Genomic DNA, 25,108 nt, shown 5'->3' on the forward strand with positions numbered 1-25,108 from the left:
TTCGTTAGCTAGATATCGATGTAATAGACATCCCATCTACATCATGAGGAAGCTCGTCTCACTCCTGGCCCTTTCATGTCAGATGCGACTGTTATAGTGACTCTTCCCTCGGTCTCCCGGCGCCCTTGCCTTTGTCCCACTTCGCGCGAAAAAAACCCTCGGCCCGGCTCATCGTTCCTCCGACGCAACAAAAATAAATTATCAAAATTATACAAAGACGACAAAAAAGAAGAAGACGACGACAAGACAACAGAGAAGAGAAGAGAAGAAGACGACGACAGAGAAGAGAAGAGGAGAATAAGAGAGAGAAGAGAGAGAGGACATGCAATGGCAACGACGCAGCCGCCGGTCCGCTTCACCGGGCATGAGTCTCTCGCGCAGCGTCTCGTTCTATCAACCATCACCGGACGAGCTATCCACGTCTCCCAGATCCGTTCGTCCTCGCTGAGTCCCGGTCTGGCGCCCTATGAGATCTCCTTTCTGCGTCTGCTGGAAGCTGTCACCAATGGCGCCCATCTGGAAATCTCCTACACCGGTACAATACTTCTGTACAAGCCCGGTCTCATCACCGGAAGCGCAGCTGGAGTCGGCGCCAGTCGCGGCGTCGTAACGCATGAACTGCCGGCAGGATGCTCTCGCGGAGTCAGCTACTTCCTGCTGCCATTGTGTCTTCTCGCGCCTTTCTCCAAGGCCCAGGTCAACGTCCTCTTCACCGGTCCTGGCGTCATCACATCTTCCACCCCGTCTGGCGATATTTCCGTCGACAGCGTACGAACCGCCATTCTCCCTCTATTTGCGCAGTTTGGGATCTCGAATAATGTCGAGCTCCGGGTATTGCGGAGGTCCAATCCTGGTCCTAATGGCAAGGGAGGCGGTGGAGAGGTGCAGCTCGTTTTCGGCCACCAGGTTCGCCTGCCCAAGACGCTTCACCTGTCAAATCCGGGGAAAGTAAAGAAGATTCGTGGCGTAGCATACTCGACTGGCGTGTCGGGCACGAATAATGCCCGGATGATCGATGTTGCCAGAGGAGTCCTCAATCCCTTGGTATCTGACACCTATATCTTTTCAGATATATCAGCTGCCCCACTAGTTCCTGCTCCAGATAGGACCAACCCTTCGGCAAAGAAGAAGATTGGTGTTGGGTTCGGTCTCTCGCTTGTAGCTGAGTCGTCCACCGGATGTCTATACTCCGCCGATGTGGCATCCCCGCCGTCCGGAGGCCAGCCCCCTGAAGACATTGGCAAACAGTGTGCTTATCAGCTGCTGGAATCCATAGCAACCGGTGGCTGTGTATCCATGGCTGCGGCGCCCACGATCCTTACCCTCATGTCTATGGGCTCAGAGGACGTCGGACGACTGCAGGTAGGCCGGGATGTTGTTTCTGATGAAACCGTTGTCCGTCTTGCAAGGGACCTGAGCAAGCTTGGGGCCGCAGGATGGGGTGTACGAGAGGCCTCGGGCTCAGACGATGGAGATGTTGTTATCAGCGTTGTCGGAAGGGGTATTGGCAACGTCGGCAGGAAGATTGCCTGATTCTTCACATGTTCGCCCAAGTCGAGAGCAAATTCCAAATTCCTACCTGGCAACCAAATCATTAAAGAGGCGCCAGAGCTCGCCTTTTTGCTGCGTATACTTTGACCTACCTGCCCAGTGTGATGCAGGTCTGTTGTGGCTTGCTCACCCATGCATATCCGCCAGGCACAGCTCAGGACTCAAGGAAACACCCATTCACCGAGTGCTCTGCGTGTATATGGCCTAGGATATGCGAATAGGCTTATCACAAGGAGATACGGTTATTATCATCACTCTGGCCTCTGTGTCAGTTACAGGGTACTCTACACTCAGGCTCGACGGCTGCACCTCCCCTGATTCTGAGAAAGGAACCTCCCACCGTCCTTTCTACAGCTATACGGCTTCTAGTCACATGTATAGTGATGTCCTATACCCATACGAGATGTCTCGAGGGCCTCTATTTTCATATTACGATGCTCCTACACGGCCATACGTCCTGTTTCCGCAGCTGCCGTTGTACCTAGACGTCCGCCTCTCTACGCCTACACCACCTTTCTACTGTACGATAGCTAGCCTAGATCGACCTACTTGATCTTCTCAATACAATATTATATTCTATCAGTCTATACGATGCCATACCTATCTCTTCCCTACAGCTCTAACGCTGCTCTCCCCCATACCCTAACTAATTCCCTGGCATTCCATGACATTCGGGCCATGACTCGACGTTTACCACTGGTTTGATATCCTATTTGGGACATTATGACGCCCATTCCAGATATTCAGCATCCCTTTTGGGCCATATGTTTCTTGGGTCGCCTAATGGCTATAAAAAGGGCCCCAAGCCTCCCTCCCCTTCTTCCTCCTTTCTTCTTTTTTCCTCTTTCCTATGCTTCATTGCATTGTCGCCCATACACCCACTTGCTTCACCTACTTGCTGATCAAACACACCCAGTTACTGAGTGTGCCCGTGTGATATATAACTGTACATATATATCATAAAGTCTACCGCCTGTCACTGCCAGTATGGCATATACGCAAATGTACATGCTTGCTTGTGGGCCAACATACGTCCTGCCCACTATCGGTTCACTCGCCGACACAGTCAAAAGAACCGAGGACACCACCTACATCGACTTCGCTTGCTCTACCCCGGAGGCAGAGTCGATACGTGCCGCATTCGGCGAAGCGGCCTACCACCAATATGTCGAAGGGTTACTCGCTACCCAAACAGCGAAAGCGGCCAGACAGGTCGAGATTAGCAAGGAGCTGGCCTCAAAGAGGTCCAAGATCCAGCGATGGATCACGAAGATCAGACATGCATATACGGAGCCAATCTGAAGAAAAGTATTGGGCGAGCTTGCCTTCGCATTATGGTTAGTCTCTTGCCTTGCCCCTGCCTTGATATTATCTGTTTGAATATCGGTTAACCACTTTCTATCAGCGTCGCTACACCGACCGCACCTTAGAATTCGACACTACAGCGTGTTCGCGGTGTATGCAAGTTACATTCTGGGGGAGAGGAGGGGCGGGATCATTCCCCCCAAAAAGTAAGCGTCATCGTTTCCCATCTTTCCTTTATCTACGTCATTATCCAACCATGGAACTGTTCATTGACTTGCTCCTATTGTTTTTATATACAGATATGCTATTAAGCTTTTGGGGTTCCCGCCAAACACTGGATAGTGGTTTACGGATCGTTCCACATCCAGAGTTCAAATCAACCGTCATCAAACAACTATCTACCATCAACCAACTATCCATCAACCAACCATCTGTCATCAACGACTATCCATGATCAACGACTATCCATGATCAACGACTATCCATGATCAACGACTATCCATGATCAACGACTATCCATGATCAACCACTATCCGCCTCTGGAAAGCCTAGTGCACACCACCACCTACTGAAGAATAGTTCACCATCACTACTTCAAATCAACATTAGACGTTTCACTCCTAGATGGGTACCGAAGTAAGTGCTCTTATATTTGCTTAGGCAATAGTAACCTCACTAACATGGTACATAGGAATGCAACCTACTGAGCCGGACTTGATAGGAGAGTTAGATGTTAATGCTTGAGTGTATATTTATTGTATAGCTGCGAGCTGCAGCACAACCCTCCTGTATATAAATGCCATAAAATGGCCGATACAAAGACATATATACCCTTCTGTTCCAATAACTAAAGGTCTGGCAGCCTCAAATGTTCAATGTAACTTCTAAACATGATGTCCGTAATTCCTATCTTATAGTATCAGGCCTAATCGGATGTACAGTATGGCAACTCAGTCCACTCTATAGCCCCATCTTTATCAACACACCTAACAGTCTCGTAAATCTGATCAGCAAAGTCCCTTAAGGCGTCGAAACAGTCTTCTCCCGATGATAGAAAGGTAACGACTAGTTGGTTTTGCGACATTTCCATGGGCCGGAGGATGACGCCGCCGTAAATTCGTACTGTCGTCTTTTCGCTACCAAGAAACATCTCACCCTCCCAGCCAGCGTCCTCTTTTAGTATCTCTTTCTCAATCGTGACGCCCTTCGTAGTTGTAATAGTGGCTCGGAGTGGTGCTAGTTTTCTCCCTAGACGTTTTTCCCAGCCATAGTTCCAATTCCATTTCTCCATAGCTAGGTAGTTAATCTAGTAGATGTTAATGGGCATTCTTATACACTGGGGCCGACCACTTACGTTAATGTAAAAAGTACGGTTTCCTTGTCGGTATATGCTTCAGTCGTGGGAATATCAAGCTCAGTTTCTTTATCATTGATGCCTTGAGTCATGGTTCAATGGAGGGGTTCAGAATTTACTTTAGGCTATATCTTAGCGTATTGGCAAGAAAGTTCTCTCACGCAAGGAATATAAAAGCAGTTGTATCGTAGTGAAGCTTGGTTTATCGGTTTATTGATGGCCATTCGTCTTATATACACTGGTGGATAGTTTGAATATTTCTATGGCTTTATATATAGATATATTTAAGATAAAAACAACATCACTCGTTTAGGGAAGACGAAATAGCACAGTAGTGACGGTTATTCTACTACGAGATATAGCAGAAATGTATGAGGGAAGGGGGTTGAGTATTTTCACCAAACCCAGTCGGCATGGCTGACCGAGTTGAACTACTTCTGTGGAGTCATGTCTTCAGGGAAACAGTTATTCCCATCCTTGTCAAGCCATAGAGGAAGCCCTGCATATTTATTGATCCAGTTGATCACTGCTCTGTGCCAAACCAGGGAATTCTCAGCTTTGATTACCCAATGGTTCTCGTCTGGGAACGTCAAGAGGGCGCTCTCCACACCGCGCAATTGAAGACTGTTGAAAAGGGCAAGGCCTTCGGCAATAGTAAGACGGTAGTCACGTTCGCTGTGGATGACGAGGTGAGGTGTCTTCCATTCATTGATAAACTCAGATGGATCCCACTTCTGCCAGCTTTCGGGGTTCTTCCAATATATTCCGTTAAGATCATGGATAGGGAAGTATAGCTCTTCAGCCGCGAGGGAGAACTTGGTGCTGAAAATGCCGTCGTGGGTAACTAGGGCTTTGAATTTCCTTCCAAGTTCATGACCCTGAATCCAGTTCATCATGAATCCACCATAAGAGGCACCAAGGGCAACAGCACGGTCTGTGTCCACGAATGTAAGGTTCTTTTCAATGTGTTCGAAGCATTTGACGAGATCTTCGTAAGGCAGGCCACCCCAGGACCCTTGGATAGCATCAGTAAATGCTTGGCCATATCCTGTGCTTCCCGTTGGGTTTGGAGTGACAACGACGTAGCCTTGCTCTGCGAAGATAAGAGGATTCCATCTAGTGCTCCATTGATCGTTCCATGCTCCCTGTGGCCCACCGTGGACAAGGAAGGCAAGAGGATACTTTTCGTTTGGCTTAAAGTTGGAGGGTTTAATCACCCAGGCATGCACAGGGTGGTCGTTGGCTCCTTTCCACCAAGTCTCACCCACCTGGGAGGGCGAGAGACCAAAGGAGGTGCCATTTTGGGTAGCTGAAGAAATTTCTCTGGCTTCTCCTTGGTGTTTGGGTTCCACCAGGGAATATAAGCTACTTTCCACAAGACTGCTGCTTGAGAGGAAAAGGCCTCTGGGGGTGGAAGCTACGTCCACAACAGATCCAGTAGAGGAAATGTTGAGTAAGTTGGCTGTGGTTAATGCTTTTTCATCACCCACTGGTACTTGGAATACAAGGCCACGTCCAGTGTCTTCTGCCTTAATTATAAGTGAAGAATCATCGTAGGCCCACGCCAACGAGCTAGGGCTGCGATCCCATGCGCCCGTGTTATCCTCGTTGGCAAATAGCTGGATTGGCTCTGATTGCTGATCAAACACACCTCTAGCGACAATGATTCTGTTCTTGTCCGATTCATATCCGTCTTCTCGCATGGCAAGGAAAGCTAGGGTGTTGTTGACCGGGGAGATCACAGGAGAGGTTAAAGCTCCCTCGAGCGAAGCCGCTGTTACCACCTTTGCTTCCATAGGGCTGATAGACTCGGTCCAAGCGGCGAGAGGCATTGGGCAGATGTAGCAGACACATTTCGTGTGAAGGGCATCGTTAAGTGACGGGTCCTTGCTGACGAACACAACTCCTTTGGGGCAAATATCAAAATGGTCAGACCCGCCAAAGGGCAAAATTGGCGATTCGACACGCTGTGGAAGGTTGAAAAGCCTGAAAACGTTCTTCAAGCCTGAGATGGTATATTGAGACGACCCAGTACCGGCAAATGGGGACTTGTACAGGGTTCCCACCCAAATAGTGTGCTTCTCACCCTGGGTATACTCGTCCCAGTGCCTCACAAATAGAGAGGTGTAAATCTTGCCGGTGCTCACTGGCTTTTTCACATTGGATGGATTGTAGAGAGTTCCGTCCAGATTTGCCTTGCCACTAACAGCAAAGGCGAATTGATCCTTTGAAAGCCGGGTGACCTTAAGATTTGACACAGTACCGGGAGTCACTCCAGCAACGTAAGGCTTCGAGTCCCCCGAGACCTCGGTGACCATAAAGGTTGTGTTTCCATTGCTTTCTTCCTTGAGCCATATCAATTGACTATCGTCAAGCCATTGTGGACTGCCGCTGTAGGAATTGGTGAGGACTCTAGTTTTCCTCGAAGCAACATCTAAAACAATAAGCTCGGTATGGGATGAGTGTGACTCGAAGCTATATGTTGACTGCGTATACGCAATGAGCGTCCCTGCAGGGTTTGGGATACATGCCGAGCGGCGCGGTGCGCTCAAGAGAACTCTAGAAACGGTCAATGATATGATACTGGGGATATCTGAAGGCATTGTTCCTACTCTGGGTCGAATTTTGTTCGTCGTATCGTCATGGTGAACGGCGTGGGGGTGAGCTATGAACAGTGTATGTATGAGATATGGAGTGAGGGTGTATATACTTGGATCTGACCAGAGTCTTCTTGATATCGGTCTCAGCAGTCTTGAACCGAATGAATGAGAAGAGAAGCTGGATGGGATTGAGCTCTTCGGCTTCTTATATAGCTTCCAAGGTTGCTTTCTCCAATGCGGGGAACCAACATTTGGGGCCAGGCAACATGAATACCCACGTGACTGACTGCCAGAGCAACCAAAGAGGCACCAGCATTAAGTTGAAGATAAAAGGAATCCAACAGGGGGTTATGCAAGGAGTCAGGGTCTAGAAGATACGGCAGTGAAGACACGGTAATTAAATTGGAATAAAAGTGTACATACATGCATGCGTTTTTAGACTAAATGCCAGAGAACCAACACCTCACAGGGGAAAAATGCATTGTACAGCCATAACAAATGTGGTACATCTACTCTTCGTCTTCTTCCTCTTCGTCGTCTTCGTCTTCATCCATGCCCTCCGCTGCAGTAATCTTAAAGGTCGGATCCTGGTCAACTCCCGCGTAACTATCACTCATGAGATAGAGGGTTAACTCGTGCTCTCCAGGGCTTGGTACGACGTATTCTAGCTTCATCTCCAGTTTTCGTCCTACAGTTACCCTCTTAAGCGAGAGTAAGCTGTTCGTCTTCTCCTCACCGACCACAAGCCACCAATTCTCCATCTTCTTCAACGGATAGAATGGAGCAGAGACCGTGGTATCTGGCTCTTCGTCTTCATCCAGCTCTCGTTCAATCTTCACCTTGAGATAGGCCGGCTCCCCTGCAGTAATATTCTCTTCGTCGAGAACGGTAAAGTCGAGGTCCAGGTTGGGGTACTTGTTGTTGGTAAAGGCAGCTGCTTGGGCGAGCTGTTTGTTATCAAGACCGAGCCGTTTTACTAGGGTGTTGTAGTCCTTATTCTCGGATGGGTCCATGGCTTCCATAAACTCGAAGATATCCCGGATCCTAGCATAGGAGTTAGCATTACTATCCACTTTTATATATGTAAGATGAGTGGGGACATACTTAAACTCGTTGGCAGCCTTAATGGCGCTAGGGCCAAAGTGAGGGATCTGCATCAACGGGCTGTCCCGATCCCACATGGACTGGACAACCATCTGTGACATTTCCATGGCGTTCATAGCATTCAGATGGCCCTTGGAGGACAGAACGTCGACACAGGCGCTAAGTAGGGTAAGAACTTTGCTGACAATGATTTCTTGATCCTTCGCCAAATCAATCGGCAATTGGAGACGTGAGAAATGTGCTTGTAAAAGAACAAAAGCTTTAAAGTGTGGTGAATCGAAGGCTGGGTCTGACATCTTGACAGGTACTCGATCATAGACACGGCGCAGAATGTAATCTTCATGACGTCGTACCTGGATAGGCTCGAATTCTGTTGCCGATGTGACAATTTCAAGCATACCCTTGAGCTTAGTCCTGGGTGTCAGCGAGAGAAGGAAAGTCTGCATGGTGATAAAGGAGATGTTATAGTATGCACCGATCATAGCAGCGTTCAAGGGCGAAATATTTTCATCCTCGTCCATCTCAATGATCTGAGCTTCGGCCAACTCCTTTAGTGTGTTCTCGACGAGCTCCGACAGGAATGTACTTAGCCCTTCATGGCTAATATCGCTCAACCCATAGTAGCTGGGATTGGCAAGGAGACGCCTGTAGAAATACGAGTATGTCATCCAATCAACGGCGTCTTGTGTCGAGGTAATCGTCTTTGTACTAATCTCTGTCACAAAGGCATCATGAAGGTAGAGCTGCAAATGACTCTCCATGGGCAGCGCTTCGTTAAGGAACTTCTTGTAGTATTCACGCTTCACAGCTGGGACCATTAGCACTCCTTTTCCAATTCTATCTTCTCGAGGGCGCGTAGCCTTTCCGAACATCTGAAGTATCTCGCTAATAGGGTAGTCAAGATATCGGTGTTCACGTCCATCAAAGAATTGTGTCCCCATTACTATAACGAGATGAGCAGTAAGGTCCAGCTCCCAGCACACATCCCGAGATGCAAGCATCACCTGAAGAGCACCAATCTTGTAAAGATGTGTAACGATTCGTTTATCGCTAGTGCTCAGTGCCTCGTGGTAATAGCCAATACCGTGAGAAATTGATTCAGCCAATGCTTTTTCTTCAATCCGGTTCAGCAGTGGCGATATCTCGTCGATATCGGCATGGAGGAATCGATCTTCATTTTCGCTCGCGACACAGGCAGTAAAGAGATCTACAGCAGTTGATCGGGCTTGCTTGCGGCTAGGCACGAATATCAGTGCAGGCTTGTCGGGGGAGAGTTGAAGGATAGATAAGTAAGCAGGTTTTGCCATCGCAAGCATGAGCGATGGGAAATGTGGGATCGTGAAGGATTGGATATGGAGCTCTAATGGGACCGGTCGAACATGGGGGCTAAAGTTGAAAATCGTATGCTTCTTAGCCCCAAGCCATTCTCCAATATCCCGAGCATTCGCCAATGGTACACTAAGACCAACAATTCGCAACTCTTGTTCTGTTTGAAGTGAAATATAATGCATTCGAGACACAATGACTTCATAAACGTATCCACCTTGTCCGCCAAGAATGTTGAGATCATCAGCGATAAATAGTTCAACTGCTTGAACGTTTTTCCGCCTCTGCCACTGACGGGAAATGACATCCCACTGAATTGGCGTAGCAAGGACTAGGTCTGCACGGTCGAGAATCTTGAGATCGGCTGTGGTTTCTCCAGTCAACTTCTGAATTGACTTACCACCGGCGACATCTGCCAGGCGGGCAGTCCAATCTGCAAGTCGATGATCGACAAGCTCTTGAAAGGGGGCAATGTATACGGCCTTTCTTGAGTCTTCCCTGGACCAGTGTCTGAGAAGGGCAAACTCAGCACAGACCGTCTTTCCACTCCCCACGGGCGCACCAACAAACACATTGTCGCTAGTGTCGAACAACGCTTTGAAAACCTGAGTCTGGACTTTGTTGAAGTTTTGCCAGTTGGGATATAGACCTTGGTAATCAGCACGTCTAACAGCCTTAACTGGAACTGGTTGCATATCTAAGAGTGGGGTGTGTGGCGGAAATTTCTCCGGGAGAATCAACTTTTGGAAGGCAACGGCAACCTTGGTCTCAGAATGTGTCCATCGGTCGGAGAGTAGTGTTATGAAGTAGTTGGGTGGCATGGGCTCCGTGATGGCGACCGTGAATTCCACCAAATGCTCATTCATCTCCGATGTTGCATAGTCTTTCTTAAGAATGAACTGGTCATAGAAGAGAATGTCTTCACCGTCGCAATCCTCGACGATAATCCAGAACGATTCTGCGCTGCCGTGGAGTGAATCATCCCAAGTAAAATTGGGCGTAATGGTCAGCTCAACGCGGAGCATCGAGCGTGTCATTGGCTGCACTTGAGCTTGTAGCTCTAGCCTAGGGAATTTTGACACAAGATCGCACACGATGCGGCCTGCCTTGGGGATGCCTAAAAGTTCTCCCATGCGCGGTGGATCAAGGTCGAAATAGCTTGTCCATGGAACATCGATACGCTCAGCTTTTTGTAATATGTCACGTGGACATGTTGGGAATTGACGTAGAGGAGACATGGTTGGCCACATCCGCTTTTCAGCCATTTTGCAGAGATCTAAGGCTGTTTTTGCAACGGACGACCAGCCTTTTCGCAGAGTAATCTCGAAGATGGCGCGGAGAATACGGCCAGCGGACTGAGTAACATATACCATATCGGCCATTAGAGCTAGTCCATCAAGCTTTAGGCGAGAAATGTAAGCCTGTAATAATACATTGATTTTGGCATGGGACTCCTCAATGCTCTCTTTCACAGGAATGGGGACCCTGCTCAGCAGCTTTGCAAGTTCCAGTTTCTCATCCTGACGGACAGGGATATATTTGAACTCCTCACTTAGTGAGAAGATGCGGAAGAGGTCGATAGTGGAAATCATGGGCTGTAAATGGTGATTATATGTGAGCATGGAGCTGTGCGAGATGTAATAATGAGAGGCAATGCGCCCGAGCTCCGTGGCCTGGAGTTTGCCTGTCTTCTTATCGTATTTGATGAGGTTGGACTTTTCCAAAACCATAGCTGCGGAATGGATGAGGTCCACACGGCGCTGCTCAAGGGAGGTGTCATGTTCATAGTCGGCGCCAATACTATAAAGACCGGGCGAGCGAAGCATTCGAACAAATAAGTAAGTGTAGCCGAGCCATTCCACGCCTTCTTCACGAGTTCGGACATTTCCGAGAACAACTTCAGCGTTTAAGTTATCGGCAAGTTTACTCATAAGCTGACTCTCAATGGGGAGTTGTTGGTTAAGGAGGGAGAGGTAGTATTGCAACTCTGCTTGAGTTGTGATAATTATACCCTCGCCAAAGGAATCGTACTGAGGCCGACCAGCTCGTCCAAGCATTTGAAGGACATCTTGAGGGCTAAGTTCGACCCAGCTACCCTTTTCTGGGGAGTAGACTTGGGTTCCCTTGATAATGACTGCATGAGCAGGTAAATTGACACCCCATGCAAGAGTAGCAGTACAGACAAGAACCTGCAAACTACCATCGGCAAAGAGATCCTCAACAGATGTTCGATCCGCCTTGCTCATTCCAGCGTGATGGATTCCAAATCCATATGGCATTAGGTCTTTCAACCCAGGGTCATTGACCGAATCCGCTTCTTCTGACAAGATAGCACGGCTGGCAGCATCACTTCTCAGGATTTGCCCTATGGTCTCCATCTCGACTGCTTTATCTCTGATGTATCTTGCGGTTTTGACAGTTTCTTTTCGCGAATGGACGAATATCAATATTTGATTCTTGTGGGCACCCACTTGGTCAAGGACTTTTGTGTAGCAGATGTCGTTCATAGTTTTCAGTTGCTTGATCGCCTTTTTGTCTGTAACGCCAATAAACTCCTGCTTCAAGGGGCAGGGCCTAAAAGTGCCGTCGAAATGAAATAAGCCGTTGATAGGATCAACGCGGAGGAAACTGCCAACATCGCGATAATTGGGTAGAGTTGCACTAAGCCCGATCAATCGGACTGGTTCTCCGGTTTGCTCTGTTTTTCGTATCGTCCTGCTCACGATACTTTCCAGCACAGGACCTCGCTCATCGTGGAGTAAATGGATTTCATCAATGATGACGAGCCTAACCAGCCGAGTATAACTCGTGTCGGTTGCTTTTCTGGTTATAATATCCCATTTTTCTGGGGTTGTGACAATAACCTGGGTATCTGCGATTTGTTGTTTGGTTAATTGACGATCGCCAGTAAGCTCAGAAACACGGATGCCGTAATGTTGAAGGCGTTTTCCAAAGTTCCCTACTTGCTCCTGAACCAAGGCCTTCAAGGGGGCAATGTAGATAATTTTAAAGTCATCAAGCATGATCTCGCCAGTTTCTGGATTTCTGTTTTTGCCAATCTCACGAAGCATCGTAAGCATAGCTACATTGGTTTTACCGGATCCGGTTGGGGCGCAAATGAGCATATTACCATCATCGTTGAACGCCGTTGGGAAACATTTTGACTGAATAAGATTCAGTTTCTCGGTAGTACCGAAACCAGGTCTGGACCAGTCCGGAAGTTCAGTAATTGGAATCCTCCGGATATCATCGTCACGTCTGGGTTTAGGGGCAGGAACGTGAATCTCCTCATAACCCTTGAAGGTTCGTTTCGTAGAGCCCTGAGGGAGTTTGACATTGGGGTTAGTCATTAAATGATTCCCTTGGTCGAACACCAAGTTCTCAAGATTGATAACCTTGGATGGAGGAAGTCCACCAACGAAGTTCCTTGGTTTGGCTTCGGTTTCCTCTGTTTTCACGGCGGCCGGAACATCTATGTCCATCAGGTCTACTTTCATCTTTTTCCCAGGGCGGTCCGAGGCGGTGTCCCTGACTTTGCCCGTGAGTTCATCTAGTAGCTGCCGATGTCCGTTTTCTATCATTTGATTTTCCACAAGATGTCTAGCATCGGTATCTTCCGCTTCCCTTCGCCATTTGGTTGTCCAAACAATCCGATCACGATTGAAAACTAGAGTTCCAACAAGTTCTGGATGGTCGTAGTCGAAGAGTTCCATCAGGTCGTTTTCAACGTCTCGTAAAGGCTTCGGCACACCCTCCTCCGACTGCTCACTCATTATTGCGAAGGCTTCCTGGGCTTTCTCATGTTGTATATGGGCGTCGGAGTAGATACCTCCAATTTGTCGTTGTAGCCAGTATGCATCAATCTCCCGGGCGGGTACAATAGTAGCGCTGCCTTTTGATTTTTCAGCGGTGGCCCCGGCTCCTCCGTCAATGATCATATCGTCGTCTCCCATGCCCATCATGTCGTCTGCAGGTGCGGCCTCGGCGCCCTCGCCCTCGCCGGTTCGACCCTCCCCATCAGACATATCTTCTCCTTCACTACTCTCATCCTCGTCTCTAACCTCTGCATCAGGCCGCATTTCGTCTTCATCTTCATCAGATTCGTCGAATACAACAGCAACGCCCTGGCGTTCGTCTAACTCGGCCCCATCTTCCCCTTCTGCACCACCTTCGTTCGCCTCGTCATCATCTTGAGCATCGTAATCAGTGATTTTCTTTCCAAGATTTACTAGCTCATTAAATTCTTTTGGCCCCATAGAAACTCCCAATAAATCGTCCACTTCTTTTTTCTTATCAAAATCCTTCATGTTCTCGTCCTTTAAGAGTTCTAATATGGCGTCGGCAGCACTTCGAATAACGTCATGTGGAACATCACCAAGATGGTTTGCTGTGGTCGTCAATATTAAATCATATGTAGCCCTAGTCGCAGCTGTGCGCGGTCGGTATTTAAGACCTTCAACGAGGGCGTCTGCGGCGGATAGAATCCCAACACCTCGAAGCTGTGCTTGCTCTCCTCGCTTCCTCTTGCGCTGCTCTCGTTTCAAGACATCGGCACCTTCTCTTATACCTCCACGTTCGATATCTTTCGGCGCGCCAGCCTTCTTTTGCTTCGAGGTTTCTGGGCGCATCGCCTGGGCTCCCATATCTTTGATGCTGAGGCGGCCAGCCAGGGACTCTGGGTCGCCTGTAACTTCATCAGTACGGCGAGTGACAAACCGGCGATCCGCCTGGAGAACCAGGTTGGACATCGCCGAGTATTTGTACTGCGCAACATTATTTGGGTCCGCCATCTTGGGGGAGTTCGGAGGTCAACAGTCCTGTCTGAAGCTGTGGTTTCGCTCGTTCGGAAGGCAGAATGGATACCCTCACAGCATCAACCTGAAATAAAGGGAATATAACAGCAATCCATTCGTTGAGAAAAGAAAACCCCGCGAAGCACGACGAAGGTTGAAATATTGAAACTTGCTCTCAAGCTGTGATGCTTGCAAAACTCTGGTTAAACCGCGTCAAGAGCTTCAAGATATTACATAAGATCTTATATAAACAATGAATACACCCAAAGGGGACTAGCGCGTTGTCTCTTAACGTCAGGTCCCGTGATCACGCAACTTCCAACATGAAATCGCGATATTCAATTTGATATCTAACTTATACGATGGGAGCTTTCGATCTCGCGCTCTTAGGGGACAATGAGACTTCTAAGTGCCCGTGGACGTGCAGCGAGATGTCTACTTTGCCATGGAAACTTAATTCTTACACGAAAACCCATAATCAATGAATATAAGCTAGCCAACGCGATATCATGGCGTGGAGCCAAAACGAAGTCGGCGGCCAGACTTAAAGATCTTGTTCAAGGTCCCTTGGAATGTAGCCAGCCACTGGCTCCATTTGTTGATGATGCTCCGCAGTATCCTACTGTGGTCCAGGGGGCTAAATATAATATGCAGAAGTTTCAAAACTGTGTACTCCTGACACGGGTTGGGAACTTTTATGAGGTTGGTAGTTTCATACATCACACGACCTATTTATGTATGAATTAGGCTAGAATACTGAATATTTACCTAGCTCTATCTCCACCAAGCTGAAGAATATGCGGCATTGTTGAATTTAAAACTGGCTTATAAAAAAACGACCGGTGGCTCCGTCCCGATGGCAGGATTCCCTTACTTTCAGCTAGACCGTTTTCTGAAGACCCTAGTTCAGGAGATGAAGAAAAATGTGGCCATCAGCGAAGAATTTGCCAACGATGTCACTGCAAAAGCAAAATCTGGAGGATTGATGTTTGACCGCAGAGTTGCTCGCATAGTTACGCCTGGCACGTTGATTGATGAGAAGTTTATTGATCAGTACCAAAATAATTACCTTCTCGCGATACATATTAATCCTAGCGCCACGGCTGTTCAACTGGATTCGGACGATGGGACTACTCGAGGACAGTTCCGTTGTCTTCCTGAATCCGAAACTATCGGCCTCTCGTGGCTAGACTTGTCAACAGGGGATTTTCTAACCCAGCATACGAGTCCACAGATGCTCCCATCGGCAATCACACGTATTGGAGCTCGAGAAATCCTTGTCGACCAATCCGTTGATGAGTCAATCCGGGCAGAATTGGAGGCCTTAGTTGTCCAGGAACATCAGCCCATAACATACTTTCAACGTCCTAAAGAAATTAAATCATTGTTGGAATGGAATTCGAGTTTTGATTCGCCAATACCCGCAGAGGATGCTTCCGTCTTCACCCCCCAGGAGGAATCTGCTTGCCAAATGATTTTGGAATATGTTAAGGAGCAGATGAAGGATATTGGTGTGAGACTTCAACCGCCACGTCAAAAGTTAGTCGAGGACTCGATATCTATTGACCGAAATAGCTTAAGGGGGCTTGAAATCCTGGAAACGGCAAGAGATGGTTTTGGGAAAGGAAGCCTCTTGCACGCGATACGACGTACATCAACTACCAGCGGCGCACGGCTGTTAAGGGAGAGACTGAGTATACAACGCCGCTCTGAAGATGTTATGTTATAGTCCACTAACTTCTCTTTATAGCTTCACCATCGGCCTGCATGAGCACCATCAACGGACGTCTCGATCTAGTTTCACTCCTCATTGAAGACGAGGATTTGCGGGATAACATCATCAGGTTGTTGAAACGCAGCTATGATGCCCAGCGATTGGTTCAAAAATTTTCCTTGGGAAGGGGATTACCGGATGACCTTATATGCCTGTCCCGAGCTATTGGAGCTTCGGGAGAAATTAAATTAATTTTGGAAGAAAAATTTACCGCAATTGACCCGATATCACTAGACAAATCCCCTTCGGGCTCACGTGAAAGCATCCTGCCTCTGCTAAATCGCCTCAATTTAGAAGGCCCTGAAAAACTATCGCAACGGATACAAGACTCGATTGATGAAGAGGGATTATTGCAACAGCAACGTATGGATGAAGATGTCGCAGCTGGTGAAGCAGCTCTGGCTCACAACGTTCTTGTAAACGAAGGTTCATCTGAAGACCTTGAAGCCATGCCAAAAAAAGTCAAGATATCAAAAGCAAATAAACCAAAAGCAACAGAGGGTTCCGATTTCCCCAATGACACAACTTGGATTATGCGTCGGGATGCCAGCAAAATTTTACGAAAGTTACATGACGCTCTTGAATCTCTACATTCCGAGAAAGCCGCGCTAACTGAGAAGCTACAAACCAGCTTGGATACTACCAATCTTGCTCTAAAGTGGACCCCTGGCCTTGGTCATATCGTACATATGAAAGGAACTAAAGCAATGCAACGGTCGCTCGAAGACCTGGGGGTAACACGTACCGTTTCGTCATCAAAATCCACGCGCTCGTTTTATTTACCTGCTTGGACACAACTAGGTGCCAGGATGGAAGATATGAAACAGCAAATTCGAGTTGAAGAGCAGCGAATATTTAAAGACCTGAGGCACGCAGTGATCTTGAATTTGGTCAAACTTCGCCGCAACGCCGGTGTTTTGGACGAACTTGACGTAGCATGCTCATTCGCAACCCTAGCCGTGGAGCAGGGGATGGTGAGACCCATCGTTAACAATGGATTAAGCCATAAAATTATCGGTGGCAGGCATCCAACCGTTAAACTTGGTCTTGAAGAACAAGGTCGCTCCTTCGTTAACAATGACTGCTTTGTGGGCGATAAAGAACGTATTTGGCTCATCACCGGGCCAAATATGGCTGGCAAGAGTACATTCCTGAGACAAAATGCTCTAATAACAATTCTCGCACAAGTGGGCTCGTACGTCCCCGCCGAGTATGCAGAAATAGGGCTTGTGGATAAGATCTTCAGCCGTATCGGCGCGGCAGATGACCTATTCCGCGACCAGTCGACATTCATGGTCGAAATGCTAGAGACCGCAGCAATCCTGAGACATGCCACCCCCCGCTCTTTCGTGATAATGGATGAGGTTGGTCGAGGGACAACTCCAGAGGACGGAACGGCGGTGGGATTCGCGTGTCTATACCACCTTCATAACGAGAATAAAGCACGCACTTTATTCGCGACGCATTTCCATGCATTAGCGGACATGACGGCAGATTTTGAACATCTTGGTCGATATTGCACCGATTTGAAGGAGGATTCATCCGGCGGTTTCTCATTCATACACAGGCTAAGGCCGGGTGTTAATCGGCAGTCCCACGCGCTCAAAGTAGCCCACCTTGCCGGTTTGCCCCAAAGCGTGATTGATATTGCCAGAAATGTACTTCAAAGGATTCCTACCATTGAAACGGAGCTTGGGCATCAAGTGCAAGAAGATTATCGCAAGATGGCCAATTCTTCGTCTTGAGTCCTCCACTAATTGATGTTCCATTTTACATTATCTCCTGGCCTATGGTTTTGACCTATTTTGTATTCTAGAGCTTGATACCCAATTTTTAAACCCAACTTCATATAAGAACTACCATAATCTGTACCATTGCATTTATAGATATCCTAGCCTCAGCCCTTACGAAGGGTGAGCCGTCATCCAGTGAGAACTTTGAAGGGCCACTCAAGATCGGGCTATCGTAAAATCATTCTTTCTAAGAAGAAATTTATTTCTTAGTTGAATATCTGTTCCGACGATAGATAATATAACACACCGCGAGCTGGTGTGTTAGGATCCAGCAATTAAAGCTTGGCCACCACTCTCGACGGGCGGGCATCAACCTCCACAGCAACGCCGTCCCTTACGCTAACAAGCTCGCAATCCTCATTGTCGATACCATTCACATATTGTACGACGACAAAATCTATCCTCTGTCTCCCCACGACTACCATAGGCGCATGCCATGTCCCAGCTGCATATGTCACAGCCTGCCCAGGCTTAGCAATGAAGGCTCGTAAGTTGTTTAAGTCGGGGGGATCGCATATGGAAATCGTAGTTGTATCGTTACTTTCTGAATTGGTGGCCGTAGCGGAAACAGTTTGGCCCTTTAAGGTAGGTGCAACTATTATAAGGAAGAAAGCGCCTTCGGCTGCAGTATGTACGCTCCCCCTTGAGACTTGATTTTGATTTTGGCTTGTTGAGAGAGGTATAAATGTCTGGGATGTGTAGGGGTGTCGTTCGAGGAATTTGACATCAAATAGCCCTAACAGATTTTGATTCCATAGCCCGGAAAATGGCTTAGGAGACAGAGAGAATAAAGGAGATTGGCATAGCGGACTTCGCAATTCCCGTGGGAAACATGAGAACATGCTCATACGAGCCGAACCCTTCTTCTTGCTTCTATCAGTTCCGTATGATTCGGATATAGGAGATATCGGGCTCCATTTTACGGCCGAGCCTTGATTGGCAGACTCAGGAGTGCAATCTGGAGAGTTGAGGCCAGCGAGTGAACTTGGTGAGCTGTTGAGGGACTTCGACAACGGCGCCTCAATTGCTGTACCAAACGGCCGGAAGCTTTCTGGAGTAAAAGGTTCAGCCGGTATCCTAAGAAGTGGCGCCGAGAGCAGTGGTGCTGCCATCATGAGGGTATAAATATAGGTTAAACGAACGATTAATGAGTGATTGATGATCTTCCTTTTCTCCTTAATCTCGAATCTCAGGGTGGTCAGGTAGCTTGGCGCTTGCTTCATCGATAAGCGCTAAGAGTTAAGCCGAGGTTGAATGTTGCTTAGTCATTGGGTGTAAACAGCGGGTCTGCTCTGAGTTTATTTATGCTTAAGTATTTATTCAGAACCTCAAGACGACATCTGGACACGATATAGCTTCTTCTTCATGCTTGAAAGATGAGACAGATGAGGAGGTTATGGGGGACTTGCCCACCGATTAACCTTGAGGAGCTACATTCCAAGAGTCCAGCCAGATTAAAGGCTAATGGCGTTCCGAAGCTACCTGAAGGAGGCCACGAACTCAAGGACGTCAACAGTACTATACACTACTAAAACCACGCTTGGGGATGCCCAGGCTACTTCATCGCACTCCTCCGGTTCATGGAAGCGTATTCCTTATAGTGCATATAAATAGCCGAAAACATAGTTAACCTTGCCATCGCTTCGTTATCTGACCAATCAGCCTCAGCCTGGTCTTGGGGTCCTTGGATTCCGCCCATCGCCGTTCAAAGTCTTCTTTTATGGACTATTATCCATCTCACCAAACGCTGCGGAATATTTCCAAAAGCACACATGGCCGGTCACCTCTAATATTTCTACCAAGTTCACTGAGTATGAAGTCAGAGATCAAGCCCTCGCAAGAGGTGCATCCTGCCCAAATCGAACAATCCACAGAAACGCAAGATGATAACAGCATTCGGAACGAAGGTGTTTTTTCAGAATCTAGTGACCTGAATTATCCCCATGGAATAAAACTTGCCGTCATTATTAGCTCCCTTGCTATTTCGGTTTTCTTAGTGGCTTTGGTGGGCACACAAGGAGTCAAGAGGGATTATTTTGTCCTGAATTCTGCGGACTAGCTAACCACGTTCTATCAGGATGAAACCATAATTACAACTGCAATCCCAAAAATCACAAATGACTTCCGCTCAATCCAAGATATTGGGTGGTATGGATCTGCATAGTAAGTTGGTGATACCCTAACTTCCCTTTGGAAGGGATGATGCTCATCCAATATAGCTTCATGCCTTTCGCGGCCTTCCAGCTTATATTCGGGAAATTATTCTCGTTTTATCCCATCAAATATGTCTTCCTGGCCTCGATTTTCATTTTTGAAGTTGGATCCTTGATTTGCGGAACAGCTCCAACATCAAGCGTTTTCATCCTCGGTCGCGCTATTGCAGGGCTGGGTAGCGCTGGTATAAATGCTGGTTTCATCATGTAAGTCTTAAGCTGCCATTTCTTTCAAGTATACCAACTTACATATAGTCAGAATTTTAGCAAGTTCACTTCCACTCGCAAGGAGGCCAATATTTGTTAGTTCATACAGTGGTATGTATGGCCTGGCTTCTGTAGTAGCGCCTCTCCTAGGTGGAGCTTTCACTACAAAATTGACCTGGCGTTGGTGTTTCTATATAAACCTACCGATCGGTGGGATTGCCTTGCTGTCCATGGCCGTACTGTTCCATCCTCCCAAAGCCGAAAGGCAACCCAGCACCTGGCGTGAAAAGATTGGCCAGATGGACCTTCTCGGCACAGCAGTACTGGTTCCCGGTATCTTTTGTCTACTGCTCGCCCTTCAACTTGGAGGCTCCGTATACGAATGGAATACTGCGAAGCCGATCGCGTTGGTCATTATAGCTGCTGCGTCTGGGCTGGTGTTTGTCTTAATTCAGTGCCAGAAGCAGGATAGTGCTACTTTGCCTCCTCGAATTATAAAGCAGCGCAGCGTTGCATGCAGTGCCTGTTATGTCTTCCATGCTGGTGGTGCGCTTAGCATCTTTCACTATTTTGTCAGTGGCCCCTATTACCTATACTGGTTAGCAAAGCTAATCAAATTCTTAGTTGCCGATATGGTTTCAAGCTATCCAGGGCATCACAGCATTTGATTCTGGCACCCGTATCCTCCCGACTACTGTGAACACTGTTATCTTCTCAGTTATTGCTGGAATTGCTGTCGCCAAATGGGGCTATTACACTCCTCTTATGATTCAGGGAGCCAGTCTCCTAACCGTCGGGGGCTCTCTAATGACCTCTTTGGAGGTCTCGGCGTCTGCTGGAGAATGGATAGGTTATCAGATCATCGTCAGTGCCGGTGCCGGGCTTGGTATCCAACAAGCTCACACAGCGGCTCAGACAGTCCTTCCATCTGCTGACGTACCTACCGGCGCCGTCGTTATCATCTTCGCACAGATCCTTGGTAGTACTGTGTGGTTGTCCGTGGCACAGCAGGTTATGACGTCGCAGTTGCGTCGAGGTCTCAGTGCAATATCAGGCTTAGATCCTAACCTCGTGTTTGACAACGGAGCAACAGGATTCCGGACGATAGTTGAACCAAAGTTTATTGGTGGTGTGTTACACGCATACAATGCTGCATTAACAAGGACCTTTTTGTTTGCTGTTGCATTGGCTGCTGTAGCGTTGGTCTCTGCAGTGGCAGTGGAGTTTAGATCAGTTAAGAAAGTGTCAAGCTCTATCAAGCAACGCTAAGCTTCACATATCCAAACATCTAAAAACACATTCAACCCCTTGATACTCTTTTTAATGACCTTCTCGTTTCTATATTCTATTTTATCCTGTCACTTCGAGCAGTCAAGTTGAGGTTGGTCGGCAAGCCCACAGCTTCTGACTACAATTGTGTTACAATTCCCAGAATAAAGCTAGATACCCGCCTACCTTCTAGGAATACGATATACACCTTTACATATATCACCTATCCCCCGACATTAGGCCAAGTATAGCCTCCCACGGTCTAGCTAGTACTGCCTTCATCCTGGGTAACAGACATGTCTACCCTGACCTTACTCAATGTAGCTTGTACTTAGCAATCAGTAGTAGTGAATTCCATATTTGTTCGAGACACGAAGATAGTAAAGATGATAGTGAAATGGGCCTAAAAATGACCTCAATACAGCCACTGCGCTGGTAAGAGCATCGGCCACCCAATAAATAGAATAAGAGAGTCCCAATAAAAATGCACTTTGGACCAAACGCCTGCATCTATGACGTAAATATATGTGAAATATTCCCACCAGTACAAAATGCATCACCGTACCACCTCTATAATATCAGCTTGTGAATTACCGGCAACCTATGGCCTGGTAAGCGAATCATGCAAAACTTAACAGGAGGGTATATGCGCATCCTCTGTCAAAATATATATCGAATGGAAATACATGAAAAGCGTTATGAGCCGTATTCATTTATTCCGAATTAGCAGTGTGTCGATAGAATCAAAGTGGTCGCAATCAGTGTAGCTATAGTAAGGAGTTAGTTTGATCCAAATGCAGTCACACTGTGCCAAATGGGGAATAGATAGGAACATACATGTATGTCATACTGCTTCGGAGACTGTTCTGAATAACGTCTGGATGCCAGCGGAAAATATACATGACCATCGCCCAACTTAAACTGGCGAAGCATGGCCAAGCGGCGTCGCCTATACTTTCCCGGGCCTTTGGAGTTATTAGGAAAGACAACGGATGCTGGTTTGGGGCTATGGAGAGGCGTCCGAGGGCCAGCATCACTCGGGCAAATACGTAGATGACAATCTAAGGCGGTATATTAGTGATTGTCTTCTTTTTTGGCTATAACGGCCAGGCTAGGGTATATCGTAGGATCTGCACTAACCTGAAGACTGACGTCTCCGGGGGACCTGCCAAAGACGAGATATCCACCTAATAGGCCGGCAAGAAACGTATCATATGGGCCCTCCTTGCCCCAGCCGGTAGGGCCAATATACTTTAACGCCAGCATCGACGACTTGTAGACGACGGCGAAGTAGGCGAGGTTCCGCGCGTGTGTTTTTGTTGCGTTTAATACCATCCATGTCTTTTTCTTTAAACTATGCGTCCAAGACCATGTAAATATTTATCGATATGGGGAATAACCTGGGAGCTCCATACCTTCCTGACCGAAACAAAAATATCATCCTATGCGCAACAATACAACATCAGTATAAGTTATTTGAGGCTTTCCTCGTCATATGAATGGGTATCTGCCTTACACCAATGCATGTGGGAATCTGACTTTGGCGCCGTATACTGCGCCATTGCGAGCACTCTTGAGGATGGCGAGGAAAGGAGCAAGGTCGGGGTTGCGGACGAGTTCATTGAGGCTGGCCTAGACAAAGTGCCAGTTAGCAAATATACCCCGTACGGTAGATGAGTAGAATAAGAATATCGTGCCTTTATAGCGTCCATAATGTTTCAAGGTCACCGAAGTGAACCTATATCCTGACGATATGCCGGGCGTCGGAGCAGTGCAGTTATCAACCCAGATTCACTCGCACATATAAAGAAGGCCAAGCACTTAAAGACAGCGTAATATCGTAAGACTACTCAAGGTGTCAGGTTAATCGTGAAGGTGAAGCTGAAGAGTATGCGGAGTATCAACTGATTTCGGCCTTGTCTCCAAGATATCATAAACACATGCTACGGCCCTCGGCATCTTGGAGGGTGGATACTGCCAAGCCGTTACGGAACATATATCTTCCATAACTTCAGTCACATGATGTATGACATCAGCAAACTTCAACTTCCACTTCAACTTCCTCGATGCTAACTATGCACATACATGCCTGTCAAGAAACATTCTACCAATCTAGGACGGAGTGTGAAGAAATCTTAAATATTAATTATTAAATACTATATACCTATAAATCATTCATGGAGTTATATGCTTGGCATATAAAAAGATTGAAGGAAACTAGCGTGCCTTCTTCTAGCTAGGGAGCTTCTACTTCGTCACCCTCTCCGTCACCAAACGTAACGAATCCGTCGGTCTCGCTGCTCTCGGGGTCGGTGTTGGTGGGCTCGGGTTGTGGTCGTTTTTTCCCCCCGAAAAACCCACGCACCAATTCGTTGGCCGAGGCAACAAGGGCATTGGTATTGTCGCGCGTAACGAGTCCGTCGGTCTTGCTGCTCTCGGGGTCGGTGTTGGTGGGCTCGGTGGGTTTGTTAGGAGTAGGCTTAACCCGTGGTGGTTTCTTCGATCCAGGGCCCCCTAGAAACCCCAACCCAAGCAATCCTTTCTTTTTCCCTTTCCCTTTCCCTTTTCCTTTCCGTGCAACAAGGGCATTGGTATTGGCCCGTTCAGCTTCCAAGTTACCAGCCTCTCTGTTGAATAGCGAGAGCTTTGAAGCATCAGAGCTTCCTATAATGGAGTTGCCGATCTCAGTGTTAGGCGTCGGGGCAGCAATGCTGGCACAGACCATGAAGGCCGCGAGGATGGTGGTGGAGAAACGCATTTTTAACAAGGCGCGTTGTATGGAGTAGCCAGAGGAAGAGCAGGCTTGAAGAGGAGATGTGAAGAAACTAGGGATGAAAGGGGGATTGTACTGCTCCTTTTATGTCCTTCTGTCTCCTCTACTTCTAAAAGCACTCTACCTCCCATACGCCATATCTGCAACCCCCGCAAACTACGGAGTATGCATTGTAGATCTAGTCGATAGTGAGAATCTCATTTTTGAGTACACTGATACTATTATAGTATTCCATTATTAGCGTACACCATAATTTCTGGGGCGACGAATACCCATCGCTCGAATTACGCCATTTTGTCGGGTGCCAGCCTTATTCGTGATTCTCACCAATTACGCCGCCATTTTTTCCCAGTCCCATTTGATCGGCGATCGGCTCTCTTCAGCGCCTAAGTGCTTGTAATATCCCTGCAAATACTCCGTACCGAGTAACATATAATTGTCTGGGGTGCGGTGTTGATGGTGTTGACCTCTGTGTCATCTATAGAAGCCTTTTTGATTATCAGGAAATATCCTATTCTCAGCCAATATTTGCTGTTAAATGTCCCAGTGCGGATAGCAAACTTCTCGGCGTGGTGTTTTCAAGCTCCTCTTAGCTAGTCGAGTAAAGGAAAAGAATGGTTTTACCGTTCTCTGATCGCCCCTTCTTTCCATTGTCGTCCAGGTAAGGTGCGCACCCAATTAATATGCAGCGTAGATCTAATGAACAGCCTATCTCGTTTTTTGGGTACGCCACTATCACCAGCCCAGCGAACGCCCATTACCCTAAGCTTAAGCTGATATTAGGTGCCACGGTACGGATAGTCTGAGATACGAGATATTTGATTGATTTGATTGGTCAGGTGGGTCTGGAGCAATCTATGAGATTTCAATCTATCAAGCACTGATCATCTAAATACACGATATTGAGCTCCTATTTATGTTCCTCATACGGCCATGTATCTTGCCATCGCGGAGATGCCAGCTACAGCTGAAACAGGCGTTAAAACGCCGGGCGTAGCATTTGTTCGATGATGGAGAGCTGACACTGATATTTAATGAAACGGCGT

General features: G+C 47.5%; 8 protein-coding genes across 8 annotated transcripts; 4 read left to right on the forward strand and 4 right to left on the reverse strand.

Annotated features, from left to right (window-relative positions):
- Positions 1–75: 75 nt before the first annotated feature.
- Positions 76–1,533, forward strand: GIQ15_04892 (RNA-3'-phosphate cyclase family protein; the record flags this gene model as incomplete). Its single annotated transcript, XM_033552309.1, has 1 exon — positions 76–1,533. One exon carries the CDS (start codon positions 76–78, stop codon positions 1,531–1,533), a length of 1,458 nt encoding a protein of 485 aa, XP_033406039.1.
- Positions 1,534–2,553: 1,020 nt separating this feature from the next.
- GIQ15_04893 (uncharacterized protein) lies at positions 2,554–2,853 on the forward strand (the record flags this gene model as incomplete). Its single annotated transcript, XM_033552310.1, has 1 exon — positions 2,554–2,853. One exon carries the CDS (start codon positions 2,554–2,556, stop codon positions 2,851–2,853), a length of 300 nt encoding a protein of 99 aa, XP_033406040.1.
- Positions 2,854–3,781: 928 nt separating this feature from the next.
- Positions 3,782–4,302, reverse strand: GIQ15_04894 (uncharacterized protein; the record flags this gene model as incomplete). The annotated part of the gene is made up of 2 exons (XM_033552311.1): positions 3,782–4,162; positions 4,228–4,302. The coding sequence occupies 2 exons, from the start codon at positions 4,300–4,302 to the stop codon at positions 3,782–3,784; spliced, it is 456 nt and encodes a 151-aa protein (XP_033406041.1).
- Positions 4,303–4,641: 339 nt separating this feature from the next.
- GIQ15_04895 (oligopeptidase) lies at positions 4,642–6,813 on the reverse strand (the record flags this gene model as incomplete). Its single annotated transcript, XM_033552312.1, has 1 exon — positions 4,642–6,813. The coding sequence occupies one exon, from the start codon at positions 6,811–6,813 to the stop codon at positions 4,642–4,644; it is 2,172 nt and encodes a 723-aa protein (XP_033406042.1).
- Positions 6,814–7,319: 506 nt separating this feature from the next.
- Positions 7,320–14,030, reverse strand: GIQ15_04896 (pre-mRNA splicing factor; the record flags this gene model as incomplete). The annotated part of the gene is made up of 2 exons (XM_033552313.1): positions 7,320–7,854; positions 7,915–14,030. 2 exons carry the CDS (start codon positions 14,028–14,030, stop codon positions 7,320–7,322), a joined length of 6,651 nt encoding a protein of 2,216 aa, XP_033406043.1.
- An 859-nt stretch (positions 14,031–14,889) lies between these two features.
- Positions 14,890–17,552, forward strand: GIQ15_04897 (MutS2 protein; the record flags this gene model as incomplete). Its single annotated transcript, XM_033552314.1, has 2 exons — positions 14,890–15,727; positions 15,784–17,552. The coding sequence occupies 2 exons, from the start codon at positions 14,890–14,892 to the stop codon at positions 17,550–17,552; spliced, it is 2,607 nt and encodes an 868-aa protein (XP_033406044.1).
- A 1,861-nt stretch (positions 17,553–19,413) lies between these two features.
- GIQ15_04898 (azole resistance protein 1) lies at positions 19,414–21,289 on the forward strand (the record flags this gene model as incomplete). The annotated part of the gene is made up of 6 exons (XM_033552315.1): positions 19,414–19,605; positions 19,678–19,763; positions 19,820–20,020; positions 20,069–20,115; positions 20,159–20,592; positions 20,645–21,289. The coding sequence occupies 6 exons, from the start codon at positions 19,414–19,416 to the stop codon at positions 21,287–21,289; spliced, it is 1,605 nt and encodes a 534-aa protein (XP_033406045.1).
- A 2,236-nt stretch (positions 21,290–23,525) lies between these two features.
- On the reverse strand, positions 23,526–24,047 carry GIQ15_04899 (uncharacterized protein; the record flags this gene model as incomplete). Its single annotated transcript, XM_033552316.1, has 1 exon — positions 23,526–24,047. The coding sequence occupies one exon, from the start codon at positions 24,045–24,047 to the stop codon at positions 23,526–23,528; it is 522 nt and encodes a 173-aa protein (XP_033406046.1).
- Between the last annotated feature and the right edge of the window lie 1,061 nt (positions 24,048–25,108).

This window comes from Arthroderma uncinatum (genome assembly GCF_011692745.1).
Source record: "Arthroderma uncinatum strain CBS 119779 chromosome Unknown scaffold3, whole genome shotgun sequence".
In the NCBI taxonomy this organism is placed as follows: domain Eukaryota; kingdom Fungi; phylum Ascomycota; class Eurotiomycetes; order Onygenales; family Arthrodermataceae; genus Arthroderma; species Arthroderma uncinatum.